The 22,487-nt window shown below is 41.9% G+C and overlaps 1 protein-coding gene across 3 annotated transcripts in view; it reads right to left on the reverse strand.

The window, feature by feature from the left end:
- PDGFD (platelet derived growth factor D) overlaps positions 1–22,487 on the reverse strand; it is a 222,222-nt gene that overhangs the window by 12,382 nt on the left and 187,353 nt on the right. For all 3 annotated transcript variants that reach the window (XM_055306378.1, XM_055306377.1, XM_055306379.1), the window contains exons 4-5: positions 16,745–16,807; positions 12,824–13,022 (exon numbers count right to left, since the gene is read on the reverse strand). In XM_055306378.1, the coding sequence (XP_055162353.1) occupies positions 12,824–13,022; positions 16,745–16,807 (262 nt within the window). The remainder of the gene's footprint in view (positions 1–12,823; positions 13,023–16,744; positions 16,808–22,487) is intronic.

Genomic DNA, 22,487 nt, shown 5'->3' on the forward strand with positions numbered 1-22,487 from the left:
CCCTTCAAAAGAAATAATAATAAATTACATAATCAGCAACAACAAAGAAAAAACAAAACACTCTACAAAACTTGGCTAAATCTTTATCTTGGTTCAAATTTCCTTCTATTCTTTTTTAATGTAAAAAAAGAATTCTGAGGAAAGAAAATGAAATGTTCAGCAATTTTAAATAACTGCATTTATCTTAAAAAAATAAATCTCCCCTTGATTCTAAATAAAACCTAAGCTCTATACCAATATTTAAATATCATTTGAATTATATCAGGGACACATTAGGGACAACAGGTCTATTATGGTTAGCTGGTAATGAAGTTTTACAGAGAAGTGTAGAGAAGAAAAAGGTTTTAGCTTCATTTTAACTCTAAGGTCAACCAAAACATTAAGAAAATGGTATTTTGGGGCAGTGCACATGATGCATCTTTGTGCACTGCGTCCTAGATGGCAGTAGAGTGTAGTGGTTAAGGGCTGAGTTCTGCAGCAAAGCCACAGCTGCCTGCACATCATGGGCCTGCCTCCTGTGTCACCCAACTGCTTCCTCACCTATAAAATGTGAACAGTAGAACTTTATCTACTTCTCAACAATAACTGAAGGATTGAATCTAGTGTGCCTGGCACTCAACTAATGCTGATGATTATCATTCATCTTGATTCATTTTGATTTTTCCTCCATATTTCCCTTTAATGTCAAATGGTCAAAAGCCAACAAAAATTTTTTAAAAATAAAAATTCAGGCCTTTCTCCTATATTTCTCTCTTTTGGTCATTACTCCAAGTCAGTGATTGTCAAGGGGGGATGGCTATGGGGACTTCTGTGAATTAAGAGCATCACCTAAATTTTCAAATTTTAGTCACAAACATTTACTTGAATTAAATTTATATTCTTGTATTTACAAAGTTACATTTAATGTTCTCAAAAAGCCAATCCTCCATGCACTTGGCACCTGAACCCTCTGGCTGGCGGGCACGGCCATGGCTACATTCTCAAGAGGATGCACAGGTAGCCACACCAAGTCCTAGAGTGTGTCCCTTGTCACCTGCCTGGTGAGCTTGGAGGAATCCCACATCCCCAGGCTTACTCTGGACTCTAGCCCCCATAAGCGGGGGGTTTTGGTCTTAAACCAAAACTGTTTGAGGATCAGTGAGAGTGCTCTTTTGGGGTAGAGGCCAGAGACTAAGGATGCTGTCACAAGAATGCATGAGAGGGATACCAAAAGCAAAGAAGCCACAAGTGGATGAAGAGCCCCCTTAACACCATGAAGTTAGTGGGAAGTCTGGCCATGTGGCCCATGACCCCTTGAATAAGGAATTAATGGCAATTGGACTGATGCCCTGCCCTGAGAGCATTTCCATATGCGCAACTAGGCTCTGATTCTCAAGGGCAAGGATTTTTTCCCCCAAATGCTATATGCTGAGTTTGCGACACTAGGGCGGTGGAGGGGAATAAATGCTGAATAATTTCTGTGCATGATTTATTGCTGTTTTTTCCTTCCTTTGTAAAGACATGTCCTAAGTTTAGCTATAATCAATCCAGATGTAAATTGAATGAACTGTGTCTTGGGAAAGGAACCATTTTATTGCTGCTAAAGCCCTGGAAATAACTGCAAGCAAAGCAGGAAGGGTTACATAAATGGATTAGGAAGTGCAACAATCATCCATTACAAGTGTCACCTTGAGGTGCATGGTGATGCTGGCCGTGCATTCTGCGCTGCGGACAGGCTGAGGCAGGGGGCTGGGTCTGCTGTGCGTGGTAATAGGTGTCTGTCCGGCCTAGCGCAGAGGAATCAGGAGGTGCTATTAGCAAGGAGAGCTGGTGCGGTGCAAGAAGGCAGAGAGGGCTGGCAGGAGGCATGGTGCTGGGGTCTCTAGCTCAGTCCCCCGCTGGGCACCTCCTTCCTGTCACCGCACTTCACGGTTCCCCACCCTTCCAAGGTGACCGGTAAGCAGGAAACAAGGATCTGGGGCTCTTTCCCCTCTTGCTACTGTTTCTGGCACATCTTGCAGTGTGGGGGCATGACAAGTACCCACAAGCCTAAGGAAGATGATGCAGCTCCCCGGTGCTGACCTGGGCCCAGGGCGGCCTCCAGGAAGCCCCCCAGCCAGGCTCCCTGCCACATGCCTTTCCTCGGCATTAGCTACACCCGAGGGTGTGCTCAGCAACCCAGGAAAACCCACATGCTCCTCACTCGTCTGCACCAGGGCTCTTCACCCTTCAACTGTTTCACCCACCAGCACCAGTCACTTCCATTCCCCAACCACCAGGAGGACAACACGATGGTGCCAGTTTCATGCATCAGTTCGCTGATGGAACAGAGCGCAGTGGCCCAAGGGGGCCGCCCTGCTTCCTGGGGGGTTGAAACCACTGAGGCACGTGATTCAGAATAGACCTCAAAGCTTTCTCTGAGTGGATGCGAGTAAAGGGGAGGAGGATTGCAGGTATTCTGAGGGCACATGGATTCCTAGTCAGGAGGCTGGTGAGGCTCCAGCAGAGCAGGGCAGGAAGCTGGTGGCCAGTAGGCTCCCAGCACCTCTAGAGAGGGGGGGGGGTCCCTGGGAGGGCATCCCAGGGAGGGGGCTGCACCTTCCATGCTGGTGGCGGTCTCCACAGAGGAACACAACAGCACAGCTAGGCTGTCCCAGACTGGATTCAAAGGCCTGCATATGTCATCGGTCTTTCCTTATTTCACCCCAGTGTACATACGTTGTAATCCCTCTCTTGCTGTCCTTTTGATTTTGAGTCTTGTCCTTTCATGGATCTTCGAAATCAGTTTGGTCTTCTGGGCTGTGCACTGACAGTCTGTCCTCAAGGGTGTTCCCTGGACCCACTGTCCAGGGTGGGGCCCTGCACGAGACAGCTGGAGGCCCTCTTCCTGCACCCCTGCTCAGAGCGCAAGCCACTTGCAGAAGTTTCTCGTGCTGTGCTGAGTCCTGCGGTCTGAGCACCAGGTGGGGACCAGTCAGGCAGCATCCTGTCTGCAACCTGCTGAGGCTCAGGTTGGGGAGTACCTAGAGTCAGCCCAGTTTGGTCCCGGCCACCAGCCAGCCCGAAGGCTCCGAGGAAAGTGAGAAGCTCTTCACATCCTCACCTGCAAGAACCAGCACCCAGTGCTGTGAGTTCCATACCATCACTGCTCTCCCTCTCATCCGGCAGGAAACTGAGCCTTTGGGAGATGAAGAAGAACCCTTGTCCACAGCCACACATGCTGTCAACGGTGGAGCCTGAATCCAGGCTTTCTCATGCAACTGTGCTTACAGCTGTGGTCTGGAGGTCTGGAGGTCTGGAGGGAGGTGCAAAGAGCAGCTCCAGGAGCCATGCTGGAGCCGCCACCAGGGGACCACTCACTGCCCATGGACTAGGCTTCCCCGGTGTGTGACAGACCCCAACCTGTCACCTTCAACATACTGCTGATGGCCTACACCCCAGCATGTGCTCTGGGGCATGCACATTCATTTGTCAGGTTCTGCCGGGAAAGCACAGCAGGTTCTGGCGAACCACTTAGAGCCTACGTCCATCCTTGGCATTGAAAACCTGGATGAGTTTCATCTTTTCCCCTGATCTGAGGGCACTCCTGTCTTTGCATGACCTTCGTTTTGCCCTCATTTCTTCTCAGACACCTTCTTGCCCTCACCCGCCTGTGGTCTTGACTCAGGAAAACCAGTTGGAAGCCACGCAAAGAGCTGAATGGCTCGATTACAAAACTTCGTCTTCAGAGGGAACCAGTGCTAGACTCAGAGAGGTTCTTTGTAGAGGCAGATGAAGCCAGTCCAGGCACACCTTGTTTTTGTGTCTTGCTTTACCGTGCTTTGCAGATATTTTAGATACTGCATGTTTTCACAGATTGGAGGTTTGTGGCAACCCTGAGGTGTACAAGTCTGCCGGTGACTTGTTTTTTGGCAGCATTTGTTCACTTTGTCGCATTTTAATAAATCTCACAATATTTCAAACTTTTTCATTATTATTATGCTCTTACAGCAATCTGTGATCAGTGATTATGACTCACTGAAAGTTCAGGTGATGTGTTAAGTATTTTTTAGTATTAGAGTATTTTTAAATTAAGCTACTTTTTTTTAAAGATGTAATGCTATTGCACGCTTGACAGTACAGCATAGCGTAAACATCGCTTTTATATACACCAAGAAACCGAAATATTCATTTGCCTGGCTCTATAGCATTATTTGCTTTATTGCTATGAATAATGGGCCTGGAACTGAACCCGCATTATCTCCAATGTTTGCCTCTGTTATGTCTCAGGTGCTTGGCAAGCATGGCGTGGGTGGTGATCAGCTCATGATTAAAATCTAAGTCTTTTGTAAGTTGATTATGTCTAGTTTTCTGTGAACATAAAAGTTCATTGTGAAACAAAATAATGTCCTCCCTTTGATTGTAGGAAAGAACTTTTATCCCCCCTCCCCATGCATGTTTAATTCATGGCTTGTTTTGCTTAAACAGGAGGACAACTCCCATGGGTCAGTGTCTGGGTGTCAAGTTTATTGGCCAGGTTGTACCGTGCTGGTCTTTCAGCAATCCTTCTGTTGCTATGTGTGTCGCTAGCTTTATCTTCATTTCCCTGAGTCCACTGGTGTCTCCAATTAAACTTCCACAAGTTCCTAGAAAGAGCCAGGAATAATTTTCTAACCAGACCAAGCCTTTACCCTTTATAGTGCTAAAAGTCCTTATAAACTCTTCCAGCAGACACACACCAGTTGCATATATACATACATATATACAATACATATAATATATATATGTATTAGTGCATGTTTACTTGAAGTAGGGCCATATATATATATTTTTATTTTTAGTACCATGGTTCTATCATTCTATTTCATTTTCTCTAGCACTCAGTCTACTATGTCATTTTAATCTTCCAGAGCTCAAGTCAAAAGCTAGATTCAGTCTACATCTCCTTTGACCCTTCTGCTATATACTCGCCACACATCCTCTGCCTTCTGTTACAGCACTTACTTCTTGGGCCTTGCTTTGTCATTTTATGTAGGTGTTTGTCTCCCATTAAAATGTAAGGTTCTTGGAGGCAGAGAGTTAATCATCTTTTCACCCCTCCACTAGTGCCCTACCTGTAGTGGAGAGCCCAAATGTAGGTCATTTAAGTTCCGCTCTCCTAAAACCATTTGGTTTCAACAAGGTACCGCTGAAAGAAATACGGCATCTCTGTAGCCTGAGCACATGCGCCATTTAGGATATATGAAATAACTAAGTCCAATAAAGAACAATTAAGTCCCTATGGTACCTCCAGACAGGTGTTTCTAATTCTCTCTAAATCTGTTCTGACTTTGAATGGATACCCATAGACTTAAAGTCAAGATCAGAAAACGTTTACAGCATTTATAGCCTTACTCATCAATCCAGATTTCCTTTGCAAGGATTTGGTATATAATGACTATCTGAAGGACTAAACTCCTAATGGTATAGGTTAAGACTGAGACACCAGCCTTCTAGAACCAGCTCCATCAAGGATACATGGTGATGCCTGAAGATAATTGGTACCAAGACCCACACAATCTAGAAGCAGTGCCATGGGGAGAGGATAGCACCAAGAAGGCTTGTGCTCTGATGCATACCCCAGCGAGCTCAGAAATACATCCCTTGTCCAATGGGGGAAAAGTGCCACAATCTGTTATGTAAAGCACTAAGAATGTGACTTGGATTTTACAACACTAAATTTACGAGGCTTTGAGTCAGGGTGGGAGGTTAGGGGGATATATGAATACTTGTAGTATTTTACACCAAGTAACTAGGGTTTCTCAGCTTTTTTCAAGGTTCATAAATTCCCCAGGAGGAGTCTATTCATCTTTATGGACATTACAACCTTATTGTGGTTTTCAGATGCCCTCTTCTATGAATCAGCACATAATTATGAAAACTGTTTCCATTCCTCAACCCCAATTTGGAGGTGCAAATCATTGTAGAAAACAATTATTTTATAACCTTTAATGAGAAAATACCAGGATACTTTAAACTTAAAATCATGAATTCTCATAATTCCATTTGCTGGTTTAATTTCTAAAGAATGGACATACTTACCACTTGCATTTATAGTGATTAACCTAAGTCACCAGGTTCCCAATGAGACAGCACCTAATTTTCGGGGTTTAAAAACATTGCCAAGATGTTGTTGTGTGAGATGTTGTCATAAGTGCAACTCTCATTGTTTTCTGGTAATAAACTCTAATTGCAGACACGACCATCCTTGTCTGATAGGTGTGGGACCTGAGGGCAAAGGAGCCAAGTGAGCTGTCCAAAGTCACTGGACGCATAGCAGGTGTTTGACAAACACATGCCACAAAATGAGTCCATGCATGGCCATCTGTGGGGTGCTGAGTCAGGCATGAAAGCAGCTGGCATCATCATGAGGCAATGCTCCGAACTCTAAGAACTGTGACCTGGTGGATGTATGAAATAGGTCTACAAAATGAACAATAGGAAAACAAGCTAGGAGGTGAATACGAATCAAGAAGATCTTTAAACGTCTTACTCCGACATATGGAGTCTGGGTCTCTGAGCTTGAAACACCACTGAGGTTCCCCCAGCAGGCCTGTGCAGGGAACAAACCCAGATTTATGGCATGGCTCTCTCCTCTGCAGCTGTCCCAGGATGTTTCTGATTTTCTTTTAGTATATAAGTGGGAGTAACAGTACTCCCCTGCCAAGAAATGTATTAAGATTAAATGAGTTAAGGGGCACCTGGGTGGTGCAGTTGGTTAAGCATCCGACTTTGTTCTGGCTCAGGTCATAATCTCAGAGTCGTGGGATCAAGCCCCAGGTCAGGCTCAGTGCTCAGTGGGGTGTTTGCTTGAGATTCTCTTTCTCTTACCCTCAGCCCCTCCTGCTACTCACATGCATGCATCTCTCTCTCTCAAATAAAAAAAAATCTTAAAAAAAAAAAAGATTGAGTTAACAGTGTTTGAAGCACAGTACCAAATCCTAGTTCTCAGTAGACTGAAGTGAGTAAAACTGATCAACAAGTACAGTTTAATCACAGAATGACCCAAACAGCCAGGATGCTGCACGTGGGGGATCAACAAGGAAAGGAATGTCATGCTCCCCATGATCTTAATGTCAGAAGGCATGATCTTGCGTGTTCAGTTTAATTGCCTGGGACTTAGCACAGTCTTTACAAATTAAGACTCAATGAGCTGGTTTTCCCAGCACCGCAGTTTTGAAAGGAGCGTGTGCTCTAGGAAGGGGGTACTTTCTCTCTAAGTCCATAGGTGCACAGAGCAAAAGGATGTCTTGGGGTCTGTGGGGGGGCAATGCTTCACAGAAAATGTGGGCAAGGGAACTACGATGCCAAGACATTCATCATGAGCCAAAGTAACTGCTGTGAGAAAGGCACACAGACCCAGCCAGACATGGGAAGTTGCCATGAGGTGGTGTCTTCCAATCCATGTGCCTTGATGGGGGAGTGACTGGTGATGAAACATGTAGTGTGCGCCCACATAGACACATGCAATGTGATCAACAACAGTGTGGCTTTTGTTAGTGCTCCCTGGCAAATTGAATCGGGAATCTGGATACTTAACAGTTCCTATGTGTCATAAACAGTGGCTACCATCTAAAAAAAAAAAAAAAAAGTGCTTTTCAAAGGAAACATCCGATGAGCAAAACGGTGCCAGAAAAGTTTTGGGTAAACAGTATCATAGAGAAGTTTAGTACTTGCCGATTATTTTGTAAACTTTTAATGAGTGTCTTGATTTTACAGATACTTAAATTTGACAATATTTGGATCCTCTGTAGGAGGCTCTCCAAATTAGTGATGATTATCTTACAGCCCTTCAGGAAAGAAAGCACAAGAGTTCACAGAAATATCTCAGTTCTGTGAGTTTTACTGTTATAATAGTATAGCTATCATTGACTGACAGCCAACTCGGTGCTCCTCTGCTCTTACTAATCCTAACACAACTCCGCAAAGGGGTTATAATTAGAGCCATTTTGCAGAGTGCAGAGCACAGAGGCTCGAGGTCTATACGTGACTCCCCTGAGGCCACCGCTCTTTGGATATGAGTTAGAATTTTATCCCAAGTTTACTTGATGACAAAGCCCATGCTCTCCCACTACAGCATCCCTCCTTTCCCTCCATTTTTATCAAATTTGTGGAAGACAATTCTAACACTGATAAAGACAGCTTTTACTTGGCTCACACCACATGGTTCAGGAAGTTCAATAAACCCGACCCTTTTTCAACATCAGGAATTAGAAAAATAAATCCATTTTGATTTAATGTCCCTGGTACCTTTGTTTACTTCACAGACAGGTAGTTACAGGGGGGTGATATCTCCAGAGTGACTTCTCTGATTCATCGCTAGCATCAGTCAAAGGTCTGCTGCAAGTTCTACCCAGATAGCAAATAGGCAAAGTTGCCAGCATTCATCTTGTGATGCTTCAGCTTATTCTAAACTATGTTCATGTCTTAATATACTATGAAGTTATTTCCCTCATTCTAAATCATCTTTGGAAGAGCAAAACTTGTATTTTCCTAGTTAGTAATCAAGGACATGACAAAGAAACAGTGATGAATGAATGACTAATTAAAAAATAAAAATTATTTTGACTTAAGATAATTCAGAACCAATTCAAACATTTTGATATTACACATACTAATTTCAATTAATTCTCAGCCTCTATACTGGTTATTTACCTATAAATCATTTTCAAATTAAAAAGTCAAGTGGTTTAGATTTTAGAGCAAAGCAATGTCATGTAGAAATCACAGAACTGTATCAGCCTCTGAAATGGGTTAATAACTGTCTCAGAGCATCAAACTATTTAGCATCTATAAAAATAACATATGTTAAATCCTGTCACTTGAAATCAATTTAATACCAATAAATTTGCTCCACGCAATGTAGAAATATGGATTTTTTTAAAAGAGGAGGGCATGTGAATTTTGGCACATTAAAAAAAGGGCAACCCTTTGGGGAAGAATTTACTACCGGTAAGTAAAACTGTAGTTCACAACTATTAAGTTGGAATGTCCCGTCAATTATACCCATATGTTAATGACAACACTTATGCTGTGAAAACAGGCTTCCCCCTTGCTATAACGTGTTGGACTTTTTCTGTGACAAACACACTATGGTTTACAAAAGGCAAGTTCTTTTGGAATAAAGAAGCAGATCTCTTCTACATTGTTCATCTCTGTAAGTGGCCTCTCAATGAATGCCCAATCTGGTAAAGGTTAAGCCTGATCATTTCTTAATTTAAAGATGCCCAATGTCATGCTACAAACTTGAATAAAGATGCGCTGTCCTTAAACTCAAAGGACTCTGCGTTAAAGAAATGCTTTCAGTGAGGCTTCATTAGTCATATCATGACTATACAGTTTGTAGAAGACCCATGTAACTTTTTTACTTAATTATAGGCAAGTGTGCTATGTCATTAGTGTACTCAAGAGACAAAGTAATGCAACTTGAAACACCTTTTTTTTAAAAAAAATTTTAGGCAACTCTGAGGTTGAAATTAATGGCAAAAAATAGGTTTTGGAGGTGCAGTTATGTACAGATTTTGATTATCCATGTTACTTTTTCCTCCACATTCCCTAAGAAACTGAATGTTGGATATATTCACCCGTTCCATAGACAAGTCCAAGCTTATCTATTACTTGTGAGTTTTAAAAAAGTAGGCCTTGTGTGCTGAAGCTCTGGCTCCAATATTTGGCAGTGCTCTTCTCCCTCTTCTCTCTTTCTTCTCCTCTAACCTGTATCGGCCTCTTGCTTCTCATTTACAAGTCTTTCTTAGACTGACCCTGAATCTCACTGTCACCAAATCTGCCTTCAAGTAAACAGTAGAAACGAGGGACATAATTTAATTTTAAATATGTACTATTTCTATGTTATTAACACACATTCTTTACTTAGTGTGCTTGTGTTTTATTTTAGAGTCTTTAAAACTATGTGTTTGCATATTCACATTTAAGGGCCATCTTAGAATACTGCTCTTTGCTATCAAGAAAAATACCACTCTGATCAGTCTGGGAAATCAGAAGAATGGAACTGGTCTCTACTTTTGCACATCATTATAAAATTATCATACTGACAAGAGGAAATTTTTTCAGGGATCCTATAAAGTTCACTCTTTGTTGGACATCCAATGGACCTCCATCATCTGTAACTCTTCATTCACTGCTCCCTTTCTCATACAACTCATGGTATAAACCATGAGTTTGTACTTTTTAAGTTCTAAAAGCTGAAAATGGCAGCTGAGATATGAAACTGGCTTCCTTTTGCGTGTGCAAGACACATGCAGGTAGTTCAGCAGCAGGAGAATGATAAACAATTAAATTAGCACATTTATACAAGTACAGAGACAGTGGTGACTTGCCAGTGTTAAATGAAACAGTACAGACCCACCTTCAGGCCATTTTAAACAAGAGATTAAGAAGTGGAACTCAAGCCAACAAGGGGAAGAAATGTTCACTCTGTCAAAAATAAGAAGAACGTCTCCTTGAATGTTCTTGCAAGGTTCTATCAGGAATCAGAGGCATTCATGCTTCATAAAGCTACGTTCCTCTTTGATGCTATATTTTAACTAAATACCTTCACATCTATGTCTGTGGGGTGGTTTCTATAAACTTTGGAAATACACCAATGCTAGTTTTTAATATCTTCAATTTCATGAACATTAATTGAGCACCTACAATGTGTCAGAGGCTGTGACGAGTGCCCGAGATACAGATGAATGATTCCTAACGCAGCAGCTCTCAACCCTGGCTGCCTCTCAGGATCGATCTCCATCTCTGATGAGCCATCAAATAACCTTGATAGCTCAGCCCCACCCTGAGAGTTCTGAGTCAGTGGGAGTAGGTGTTTGGGAGTAGGTGTCTGCAGCTTTGTACAACTCCCCAGCTGACTGACTATTCAGCCAGAGTTGAGACCAGGCCCTTATGTCCTAGGACTTCACATGGCCTTAGAGGAAACACCAAGACACAGCAAAAGTGTAGTAGGAAGATGTCCTAATGCTATGGCATCTCAAGTCCTCCAAACTTTGTCTGGGGTGGCAGGCTTCACCGGGAGAGGACACGGGACAAGAAAGGTTCCCCCAATGGAGTAAGGCAAACACACGTCAGAATTCCAAGTAGCCAGAGCTAGCTAACACTTCTAGAACAAGTACTAGGCCAGGCTCTCTTGATGGCACCACTACAATGATCAAAGGTAGGTATAGTCATACACACGTTGCCAGAGGAAACTGAGGCACAGTAACAGTGACTTGCTGAAAGATCACAAAACGTGTACACGGCAGAGTTAGGATTTGAACCCAGACACTCTGCTTCCAACTCAACATATCTGGGGGAAAGAAAGTAATAGATTTAGGGGATTTTAAAATTTTACAATTCCAAAAACTAGATGCCAAGAACTGCCCCTCAAATAGCTCTAGCAGTGAAGATACTTGAAGACAGAGTCAGATTTTATCATTTCTTTGTACAACTTAATTTTTTTACCATTTTTCTGGGGTTTTCAAAACACCGTGAATTTTTACTTTCCTTCAAGTTGACTAAGTAGAAATCCAAAGACAACACCACCACAGAAAAGCAATTTCTCCTCTGAGTTGAATGCAGCCTGTGGCCCTGGGAAGACTCTGTTTGAGAGTCCAGGGATCTGCCTACAGCACATCTCCACACCACCAGGGCACCAGGGACTGACTCTCTTATCCACCCCTTGGCTGTATGTCTTAAATACAGAAGACTTCAGACCTGAGCCATAAGCAGCCCAGGCAGGAGTTAACTCTTAGTCCTTCTAGCCCAAATGTCCTAATAGGTTGTGCTTACTGACACAAGTAGGACCTTCCTGAGCTTCACAGCTCTTCAAAGTACCCCTGATATTATAAAATGTAGGCAACAAGCTATATTTTAACTAAATACCTTCACATCTATGATGCAAATGAACCTTACAAGACAATTAGAGAAAATTTTAATGGTAAACTTCAGCAAACAAAGCAAGCACAGGCTAGAAATTAGTTTTATTCATTAAAAGGTAATTATATTTCTCTATTAATTTGAATTAAACATGCAAAGAAACATCTCAGATTATATTGCTCAGATGTATGAATAAGACATTTGTTTTTTGCAACTTTCAGTATTGTTTTAACTCAAGATGTTTTCTCGTGAAAGGTCCTCTCTCTTCCCTTCAGTATATTTTCCTGAAACCTCCAATTGAATGTGCCTCACCCCCACCTCTCCAAATTATCCCAGGCCTTCTATGTTTCTTCTCAAGGACACGTACATCCTACGAAGTATCTCGGGCACCAAGCACATAGTAGACCCCCATAAAACCTTTCTAGTATAGACACTGATGGGTAGAAATGAAATCTTCTGAAGAGTTCTGACCACCTTTACCAGGAGCCTCTTCTGCCAGCACTCAGTCCTGAGCTAAATCAACATTCACATCTACCAGAGAGACACAGTGGGCCATGATATGGGCTCTGCCCCTGGAGGCAAGAGACCATGACTCGCATTTCCTCTCTACTGCCACTGGCCACACAGCTTGTACCAAGTTATTTGCTTCCCCTCACAGTGAGGCTAATAATACTTTACTTGCCAAGAAGCAAGAAGCTGGTCCAGATGATTTCACAAGGTTTCTTCTAGCTCCTAGCCATGACACATCTTTGGCTGAACAAAATCTTGCTTAGTCCTGTACAAACAACGCCGTCTGTGATAAGCACAGAACTTCATCTGAAGGTGCAGTGGGAAAGATATGTGGTAAGACTGGCAGTAAGCCTTTGATTTTAGCAAGCCAAATATATTGCATTTTTAGTCCTTACTGAGAATTAGTGGTCTTATCCGCTCACAAAGAACCTTCAAAGCTGTTTCTTACCTTTTGACTTCCTGTCATGGTAGGACCTGCCTCGATAATGAGGGGTGTCCAAATATAGATTCTCAAGATCTTCTTGCCATGATTCTGGATTGAAGTGCTTGAGCAGATCTTCCACGGTATCAAATTCAGCTACTGTTTTGTCCAGAGCATCCGCAGTGAGAGTGGGGTCCGTTACTGATGGAGAGTGATAGGATACCCCCTAAGAGTGACATACAGCTCAGTGTACTCAGAAAAAAAATTTATTGCTATGAAACACAATAGTCATACATCTGTATGGAAGGAACATAAACAAGCTTCTAACTGTAAGACAATATATGCATAAATATCATGCTAAAGTCCTCTGCCATCGTCCTGCCATATTCTTAAATGAGAACAATTAATTGGTAAATTATAGTCATTCTCATGTTTGCAAGTCAAAACCAGGCAGGTCATAAAATGTCTAGTTCATCTGAAATATAATCATTAAAGAAGATACTGACTAAATGGCAATATCAAAATCACATCATCCCATTTCTTGGTTCATGGTTCCAAATCATCCACAACCACATCAACAAGTAATGATTAGAATTTGAATTCTGAGCTGCTTTCATACAGTTTTTGCAGAATCCATCCCTTCCTCCTACGTTTAGCCTCCATCTTTCCTCACAGGTCATCTTACATTGCAGGTGTTGTGTGAGCAGGCTTCGAACCTCCTCTGGAGAGGACTTGATCAAATTTGACAATTTCACCAGCTTATTAACTGTCAACAAGGATAATTAGTCATGAAACTTGCTCCTTCACCCCAGACTAGAAGATGCCCATGGGAAACATATGTATGTATTTTTAAAGCACTGTTGCTTGCTAGCAATCCCAGCTGTCATGAAAATATTCTCAGAAATACTCTTTAAATGAGGAATGCAACATCATTGCAAATCTGGGAGGGATTAGTATGTTGCCATGGACTAGGTCCTCACATAAGTTCCCAAGCACTTACTTCACCAACCCTTGGATAATCTAGAGGCAAATGAACCATGATTTAAACATCTCTGTAAAAATTCATGACCCATTAATAAGGAAATAGAAAGCACAGAGTCTCAAATGGTTTCAAAATGTCTTTCAAGAAGCCGCCAAACAAACAACATCCCTCAAGGGCAAATACCTCCTACCAGGCAGGGAAAGTGGGAATTAACAGGCACTTGCATTCCTGAAACTAGAAATACTATGTGCCACAGGGTTTCAGACAGCAAGGCCCACAATTCATATTTTCACTTTCAGGTTTGATTTTCTCGTTTTAACCAATTAAGGTCCAAAGGTCTGTAAACAATAGGATGGATGCCCACCTGCTTTCAGAGGAACGGTGGTCCCTCTTCAGCAAAGCAAAGGGGTTTTGTAAAAGTATTAACCTACCCTGGTGTACCTTAAGAGCAGTTTTCAAATATACTTGGCAGGGGAAAGAGATGGGGAAATACGAGCTGGACCAGTGAAGACAGTAGGCCAGTTCTCTAATCCAGGGATGCAGTTGTGCACACACATGTGTGCATGTGTGCATGCACATATACTTGTGTGCATGTGTGGGTGCTTGTGTACATGCATGTGTGTGCTTGTGTGTATGCATGTGTGTGGCCGATATAAACTGAACCCTGACTGAAGCACATCATTTCTGTCTTTCACATCCCTCCTGGCATCACATGCTAGAGTTGGATATGATGATTCAGTATCAAAATTTCAAATTCCAATTCAACTTTGTATTATCTGGATAATCTACTGTCTACGTGGCTCACCGTCACAGGTGATTGACAACTGTATCCCAATAATGTGGGTCTAAGATCCAGAAATTCGAAAAAAGCTGGCCCAAGTCAGGTGCATGGCATCTGTATAAAAGTTTTGAAATTAAAATGCTTCCCTGTGTTTGAAACAGAAGTGGGAACATCAATGAAGCCACTTTCAAGAAAGGAGAAGACTCTCACAATGGCTCTGGGAACTCCTGGTGCAGTTTCCCCGGGGGGCTCCTAAGGGTCCCTAGACCATAGTGTGTACCTGCACATCCCTCCAGGAGAAAGTTGTGGAGGGCTCTCCATCCCCAAGGGAGGGGGCTCTCTATCTTCTGACATGGGCCTGAAGGGCAAATCCAAACAACCCACAGGTAAAATGTGAAACTATCCTTATGTGAGGGCAGGTGACAGGAACACCAGTGAGAGCTAAGAAAAGACTTAGAGATGACTAGATCACCTAATAAACCTGCTAGAAAATGTTTATTTCTTGAGTAATTATTTTAAAACTATTTTTGTGAGACAGAACAGCTGGGTGTACTCCTTCCATGGCACTGTAGATCTACCGCACTCAGCTTTGGTTTCATATTTATAATCCATTCAAAAGCTAACTGAATGGCTTTAAAAATAACAATTAAAAAAAATAAAAATAAAATAAAAAAATAACAATTTAAAAAAATGCTCAGAAAATTAAAAGCCACATTCCACAAAAACAAAATATGGCTTATACAGGGTTAATGGTGGGCCCAAGCATCCTTACTCCTATTCCAGAGGGCTTTTGAAAACCAAAATGCTGAAGAAAGAGATTGTTTTCCTGCTATCTCCAGAGAATGAAGCAGAACATGGACTTGGAGCTCAAACCACAAAAGTGTCCAGTGGAAGCGGACACAGTGCCGAGCGCCTGCAGTTGCTCCAAACGGACGGGTCACTCCGCTTCTTTATGAGGACCTGCATTGTCCTGAATTCGCTAAGGGTCCCTTAAGCTCATGCTTTGTGCTCCTGGGCCCGGGATGACTCGGCCATTCCGAGCTGTCACCTGTAAGATGCCTGAGAAGCCAGAGGATTTGACAGAACAGCAAGCTCAGGCCTGGGGCCAGAAGCTGCCACACCTCCCCTGAATGGTTGGTCTCGGGTTGCTAACCGGGCAAATCTCCGCCTAGTCTCCCAGAGCAAAGGGCTTGTCTTCACGACAGTGACTGCCTGCACTTAGCCAGATTCAGAGTGTCATTCTGGGCTGTCAATGCAAACAAAACGTTCTTAACATCACCATTAGAAACCTCACTGACCTCTTGATTAGGTCATGTTGCTCTAGTCCAGTGGCCACACCGGGCGAATTAAATAGCAAAATCCACAGCTAAGGAAACCTTGGAATCTGAAGGAGTTTCTTTTAAAAATCCTCCAGAGAACAAAGGATAGCATATCACTTGAAAAAAAAAAAATCAAGTCTGATTCAGCGACATGGACTCACACCCATGGGCCAGCTTTCTCCATGCTCTTGACCTTCTAAACGAACACCTGCATTTATTATCTCGCATTTTATTGCTACATACATGCTCCTCATAGGACTGGTAAAAACAAGGTCTGTTCTTTCTGAACAAGAGAAGCAGAACACTAAGAAGTGACTAAATTTGGAGGAAAAAAATGGGACCATGAACCATTTTGCAGTTTCAGGGTGAGTTATGTTTTATTTCTAAGTCAAATAGAACATATGTGTGGTTTGCACTTAAATTATCTTACTGTAAACACTGGGATTTTTCATGTCTGAAAAGATTCTTGAGAATGTAGAGGTTAACAGCCTCCTTTGGAATATTCAAAACACTGCTTCAAAGTTCCCCACTTGAGCGTGGGCCATGGACCAGTTTGATATGCTTGATATGTCTGGACTGTCGTCCAGTTGGAACATTCTACTTTGAAACCAATAAATACTGAAGTCATTGTCTACCCCACGTTCCTACAATGGGTACTGGCATTTCCTGAGGACCTTTCTGAAGAGACAGGAAAGGACATGTGACCCAGCCTGCTCTCCCCATAAATGAAATGCAAGGACACATCCTGATTACAACATAGCTTCTAGTGAAACCCTGGGTCCTTCATGCAGCTGAAGCCATTCTGGGGTTGACCTTAGCTTCTCCATCAGCTTTTTTCTTTGACAACAGAAAAACAAAGTACTTACTGAGATAGAGCTTGTGACTGACTCCCAGTTGGTCTCTGAGGCTGCTGCGGGTTGGAAATCTTCCTAGAAGGCAAGAAACATCCATGTGAGTCAAGCAAGCCTCTGTTCAATTCATTACATGCACAGTTTCATTATCTTAACCATCGGAATCTTCTCCCAACTAAGTGACAACAGATATAAGGGCTACATTTTTGCTGGACAGGTCACCCTCTGTCTTAAGCACTTCTCCACAAGAACCCTTCTCATCCAAGACACGGACATTTTTGGACAGAGGGATATATTCACATTTACTTAGGAGTACTGGTGAAAGGGAAAAAGTGTAGACAGGAATTCAGATTTTAATTCGGCCATCTGCTGGCTGTGTGACCTCAAGCAATCTATACCTCACCTTGGCAATCCTTCTCTTCCTGTCTGTAAAAGGCTGGTATGGGATCCTTAAATTAGAAGGGAGTTTGGAGAACTGAATGCACCAATTATGTAATTATAACTAGCACTTAATAAGGTGGCTAATAAAGAATAATAATAGCTATTATCCATATTGATGTTTATTTGAGCTAGGTTCTGCATCATGTTCCGTCCTGCCTACAGAGCTGGTCGGCAATATCAGTGATCTTTTCAAAGATAAATTAACAGACAAAGGGCTACTCCTGACTCTCTTGAGATGGCAGGAAGGATAGCGGGGGCAGGGGACCAGCGGTGGAATGACACAGTACCACTCACTCAGAGAAAGGAGCCAAAGGGCGGACCCGAGAAAGTCATCTCAGGGAAGACTTTGAAGGGTTTGTGACAGCCATGGATCTCAGAGAAAGAAACTTCTCTTAAAAGGCAAATGTGCCCCCAAATTGCATGTGACTTTCTGTCAATTACTCCAGCACCAGTAACTTTAAAAAACATAATGGGAAGAAAAGCTGATCTATCATTTATACATGTCACAGATGGTTCCTGACCCTGCTTAAATCAATCAACTTGGTTAATGTCTTCCAGCGAGACCAGGGAGTACGACGTTATTTTAAGATGATGCTGAGAAAAATTCAGATACTCAAATCTGGCAGCTTATTTACCCAAGTATACTTACTGAATGAAGCTAAGTATCAGGTCTAAATTTCATTAACATTTTGAGAAGGTGCTAGTGCGTTTGTTAATTGTTCATGATGAGACTGATCTATATATAAATGTCTGTGTTAAAAAAAAATTTAGTTGTTTACCAAGAAAGAAATAAGTCAAATGTGGGGTTCAAGGAATGAACATCTATCAAAAACTGGCTAAGGCATCATTATTCTAGTCTCAATCTCAGGAAAGATAGAAAGAAACAGCAATTTGGTCTCTGCCCTCTGCAGGACAGGATCCACATAAAAAAGACAACAAATTCCCACAGCAAAAGGATGGGTGCTTGCAAGTGGAGGTTGGTATTGATATGAGTCTTCATAAAAAGGTGAGCAGGTGAAATTGGGCAAGACAGCCAATGGCTTCTTCATGTCGTGAAGGGACTATTGGTGAGAGGACATTTGCCAGGTAGGATTATAACATGTGCAATCCTCACATCATAGAATTTTCATTTTCACTCATTTATTATTTGCTCCTCACCAATTGTGTGATTCATTCTAAACTGAGGGTAGAGTCATGAGGAACTGAGAAACTCTACCTTCCTTTAAGGAGTTCAAAATGTAAGCATTAATAAACAGGTCAATGGCTCAAGCAATAAACTCATGTGGGTGCTATAATACTAGTTTAATCAGGTCACTAAGGAAGGTAGTAGGAAATTTACCCAAGAAGAAGTTGGCTTAGAAAAATTTCACCCAAGAAGGTAACTCTTGACCTGAGTCTTGAAGACTCAGGTAAGTAAATGAGTAAGTAGATGGCTACTTGCAAGAAAGGTGGGTGGAAGACTCGAAGAGAGACAGATGTCTAGACACACGTGGGAATGTATACAGGAAAATGTGTTATTTGGGAGAGTTAATGAGTTATGTTGGGTGTGGCATCTTTGAGGTGTCCATGCAATATCCAGCTAGCAGGGTCCAGGAGGCTGTTTGCTATATGAGAGTGGACCACATGAGAGAAACCTAAATGTGGGACACAGATCTGAGAATCCCCAGCACAATAATGGCTATGAAGTGAGTGATGGATTATGTTGACCATATGTGAAAATCAGAAGAGGGAAAATCTTAAAATCTCAGAACTACAAAGAACTTAGTATTAACTAATGCTATCTCTTCACTTTAATTATTAAAAAACCTATTCTCAGAGATAAATGGTGTGCTCTTTATCACGTGGCCAACTTCATGCAAAGCAGGACCACAAGAGTGCATTTCTAAGTACACACTGTGTGGCGATCTTTCACATCATTGTAACTGGCTTGGATGGAACAGTGTCCAAAGGGAAGTCCACAGAAAAGCAGGAAAGACCTAAAGCAGAGTATTGGTGGAAGGTTCTATGAGGATATCCTTTGAAATAGTCTTAGTTATTTAGATTGTACATCTATATTTCCTAAATTCTGTAACTAGATGCAGTGAAACGCCAGGACACCTGCACCCCGATGTTTCTAGCAGCAATGTCCACAATAGCCAAACTGTGGAAGGAGCCTCAGTGTCCATCGAAAGATGAATGGATAAAGAAGATGTGGTTTATGTATACAATGGAATAGTACTCAGCCATTAGAAATGACAAATACCCACCATTTGCTTCAACGTGGATGGAATTGGAGGGTATTGTGCTGAGTGAAGTAAGTCAATCGGAGAAGGACAAACATCATATGGTCTCATTCATTTGGGGAATATAAAAAATTAGTGAAAGGGAATAAAGGGAAAGGAGAGAAAATGAGTGAAAAGATCAGTGAGGGTGACAAAACATGAGAGACACCTAACTCTGGGAAATGAACAAGGGATAGTGGAAAAGGAAGTGGAGGGGTTGGGGTGACTGGGTGATGGGCACTGAGGGGGGCACTTGGCAGGATGAGCACTGGGCGTTATGCTAAATGTTGGCAAATTGAACTCCAATAAAATTTTTCTTTTTAAAATGTCCTGGCACCTTGGAAAAAAATAAAATAAATAAATTCTATAACTTTGATTTACTTCATTTTCTTGCATAGATATATGGTAAAAATATTTTGTTAAGCATTTTAATATAAAGCACCTTCATGCACATGTGCCTAGATAAATGTTACACAAAAAAATGTTAGCTTCCTCACTGTCAGAGCTATAGGATTCCACTTAAAAACTTTATAATAGACGCACATGACAGAGGATTTCATTAAGTTCCAGAAAAAATAAATTTATCTTCCCTTAGCAACATGAATATTAGTCATTTAAAAGAAACCAACCTTCTTTTAGTTTATTTCAAAATTTGCTGTTATTTATAAATGACACATTTAAAATGAGCTTTTAAAAAAGGGGAAAATGCCCCTTCTAAGAATAAAGTGCAGAACCTCTGAGTTTTATTTTTTATTTTTTTGAACCTCTGAGTTTTAGATCCAAAAGAACAATCTTGGCATGGGAAGGAACGTGGCCATTTGCTTTCTAAATCTGTCCTTCACATGTGTTTCTCATCTCCTCCACTGCAGTCTCTCAAGCCCAAGATCCTGGCAGGCCTCCCAGTTGCTAGCTTTGAACCTGAGACTACTGTGTCTAGAGTCCACACTACATGGCAGCCGCAATGGTCTTTTCTTTCCTGGCTTTACAAAAAATAACTGACATATAACATTGTGTAAATTTAAGGGGTACAACATGATAATCAGAGGCGTGTCTATGTTGCTAAGTGGTTACTACAATAAGGTTAGTTAATGAATCAATCCCCTCACATAATTACAGTCGTGTGTGTGTGTGGTGAGAATATCTAAGAGCTATTTTTTCTTAACAACTTTCAAGTGTATAATACAACACTTAATTATAGTCATGGTGTTGTGCATTAGATCCCCAGAACTTACTGATCTTATTACTCTAAGTCTGTACTCTTCAATCAACAATTCCCCATTTTTGTACTTTCTTGCCCCTGGCAACGATCATACTCTATGTTTCTGTGAGTTTGGCTTTTTTTCCTTCTTTTTTAGAGTAGGCATATAGGTGAGATGATACAATATTTGTCTTTTTCCTATCTGACTTATTTTACTTAGTATAATGTCTAATTTCCTCAAGGCCCATCCATGTTGTCACAAATGCAGGATTTCCTTCTTCCTCAGGCTGAATATCCATCTCTCACATTTTTGTTATTCATTCATTCATCTGTCAGTGGGAACTTAGGGTGCTTCCATGTCTTGGTTGCTGTGAGTGATGCTGCAGTGAACATGGGGCGCACATGTCTCCTCACCACAGTGATCTGCAGTGACCTGTCTTCTTCCAGTTACATAACCAGAAGTGAGATTGCTGGGTTACGTATGCTAGTTTTTTAAATTCTTTTAAAAAAATATTTTATTTATTTATTCATGCAAGACACACACAGAGAGAGAGAGGTGGAGACCCAGGCAGAGGGAGAAGCAAGCTCCATGCAGGGAGCCCGACATGGGACTCGATCCTGGGTCTCCCAGATTACACCCTGGGCTGCAGGCAGTGCTAAACCACTGCGCCACCGGGGCTGCCCTAAATTTCTTGAGTAACCTCCATGCTGTCTGCTCAGTGGCTGTACTAATGTGCGTTCCACGAACAGTGCATTAATGATCCCTCTTCTCCACTCCCTTGCCACCACTTGTTATCTCTTTCCTTTTTGATACTAGTCATTAGAGTAGGTGTAAGGTGATATTCATTGTGCTTGTGATGTGTTTCCCTGCTGACTAGACAGACATGTGGAGCATTTATATGTCTTCTTTGGCGAAAAAAAAAATCTATTCAGATCCTCTGCCCATTTTTAATTCAGATTATTTGGTGTTTTGTTTTGTTTTGCTATTGACTTGTATGACTTTCTTATATATTTTGGGTGTTGATCTGTTTTCAGGTACGTGGTTTGCTAATATTTCCTCCCATTCCATAGGCTGCCTTTTCATTCTGCTGTTCTGTTCTGTAGAAGCTTTTATACTTTGATATAGTCCCTCTGTCTTTGCTTTTGATGTCATATCCAAACAAATCACTGCTGAAACCAAGGTCCAGGAGCTTTCCCCCAAGTCTTCTTGTAAGTCTTTTACAGTTTTAGGTCTTATATTTAAGTCGACTCTATATCAGGTTAGTGTTTGTGAGTTGTGTCAAGATACGGCTCCAATTTCAGTTTTTTATATTTGAATATCTAGTTTTCCCAACACCATTTATTAAACAGACTATCTTTCCCCATGAAGTATTATTGGCTCTCTTGTCAAAAATTAATTAGTTAACTGTATATGCGCGAATTTATGTCTCAGCTACTTTATTCTTTTAAAAAAAAGATTTTAGTCATTCGTTTGACAGAGAGAGAGAGACAGAGAGAGAGCACAAGCAGGGGAGGGGCAGAGGAAGAAGGGGAAGCAGACCCCCCCCCCATGAGGAGGGAGCCTGATGTAGGGCTGGATCCCAGGACCCTGAGATCCTGACCTGAGCTGAAGGCAGACACTCACCCACAAAAACACCAGGCACCCCTTGGCTACTTTATTTTATTGGTAGCTTTTTAAAGTGTAAATCAATCACTTCTGTCCTCTGCTTAAATCCACCCAAGAGCTCTTCACTGCATGTAGGATCTGTTCTTACATGTTCTGACCCCTGCCTCTTTCCTCCTCAGCATCTTTCTCTGATTTGATGTTTTACCTTTCTCACAAACTGCACTTCCACTACACTGGCTGTTCTCAGAGTCT

The sequence above is a fragment of the Nyctereutes procyonoides genome, unplaced genomic scaffold (genome assembly GCF_905146905.1).
Source record: "Nyctereutes procyonoides isolate TBG_1078 unplaced genomic scaffold, NYPRO_anot_genome, whole genome shotgun sequence".
NCBI lineage: Eukaryota > Metazoa > Chordata > Mammalia > Carnivora > Canidae > Nyctereutes > Nyctereutes procyonoides.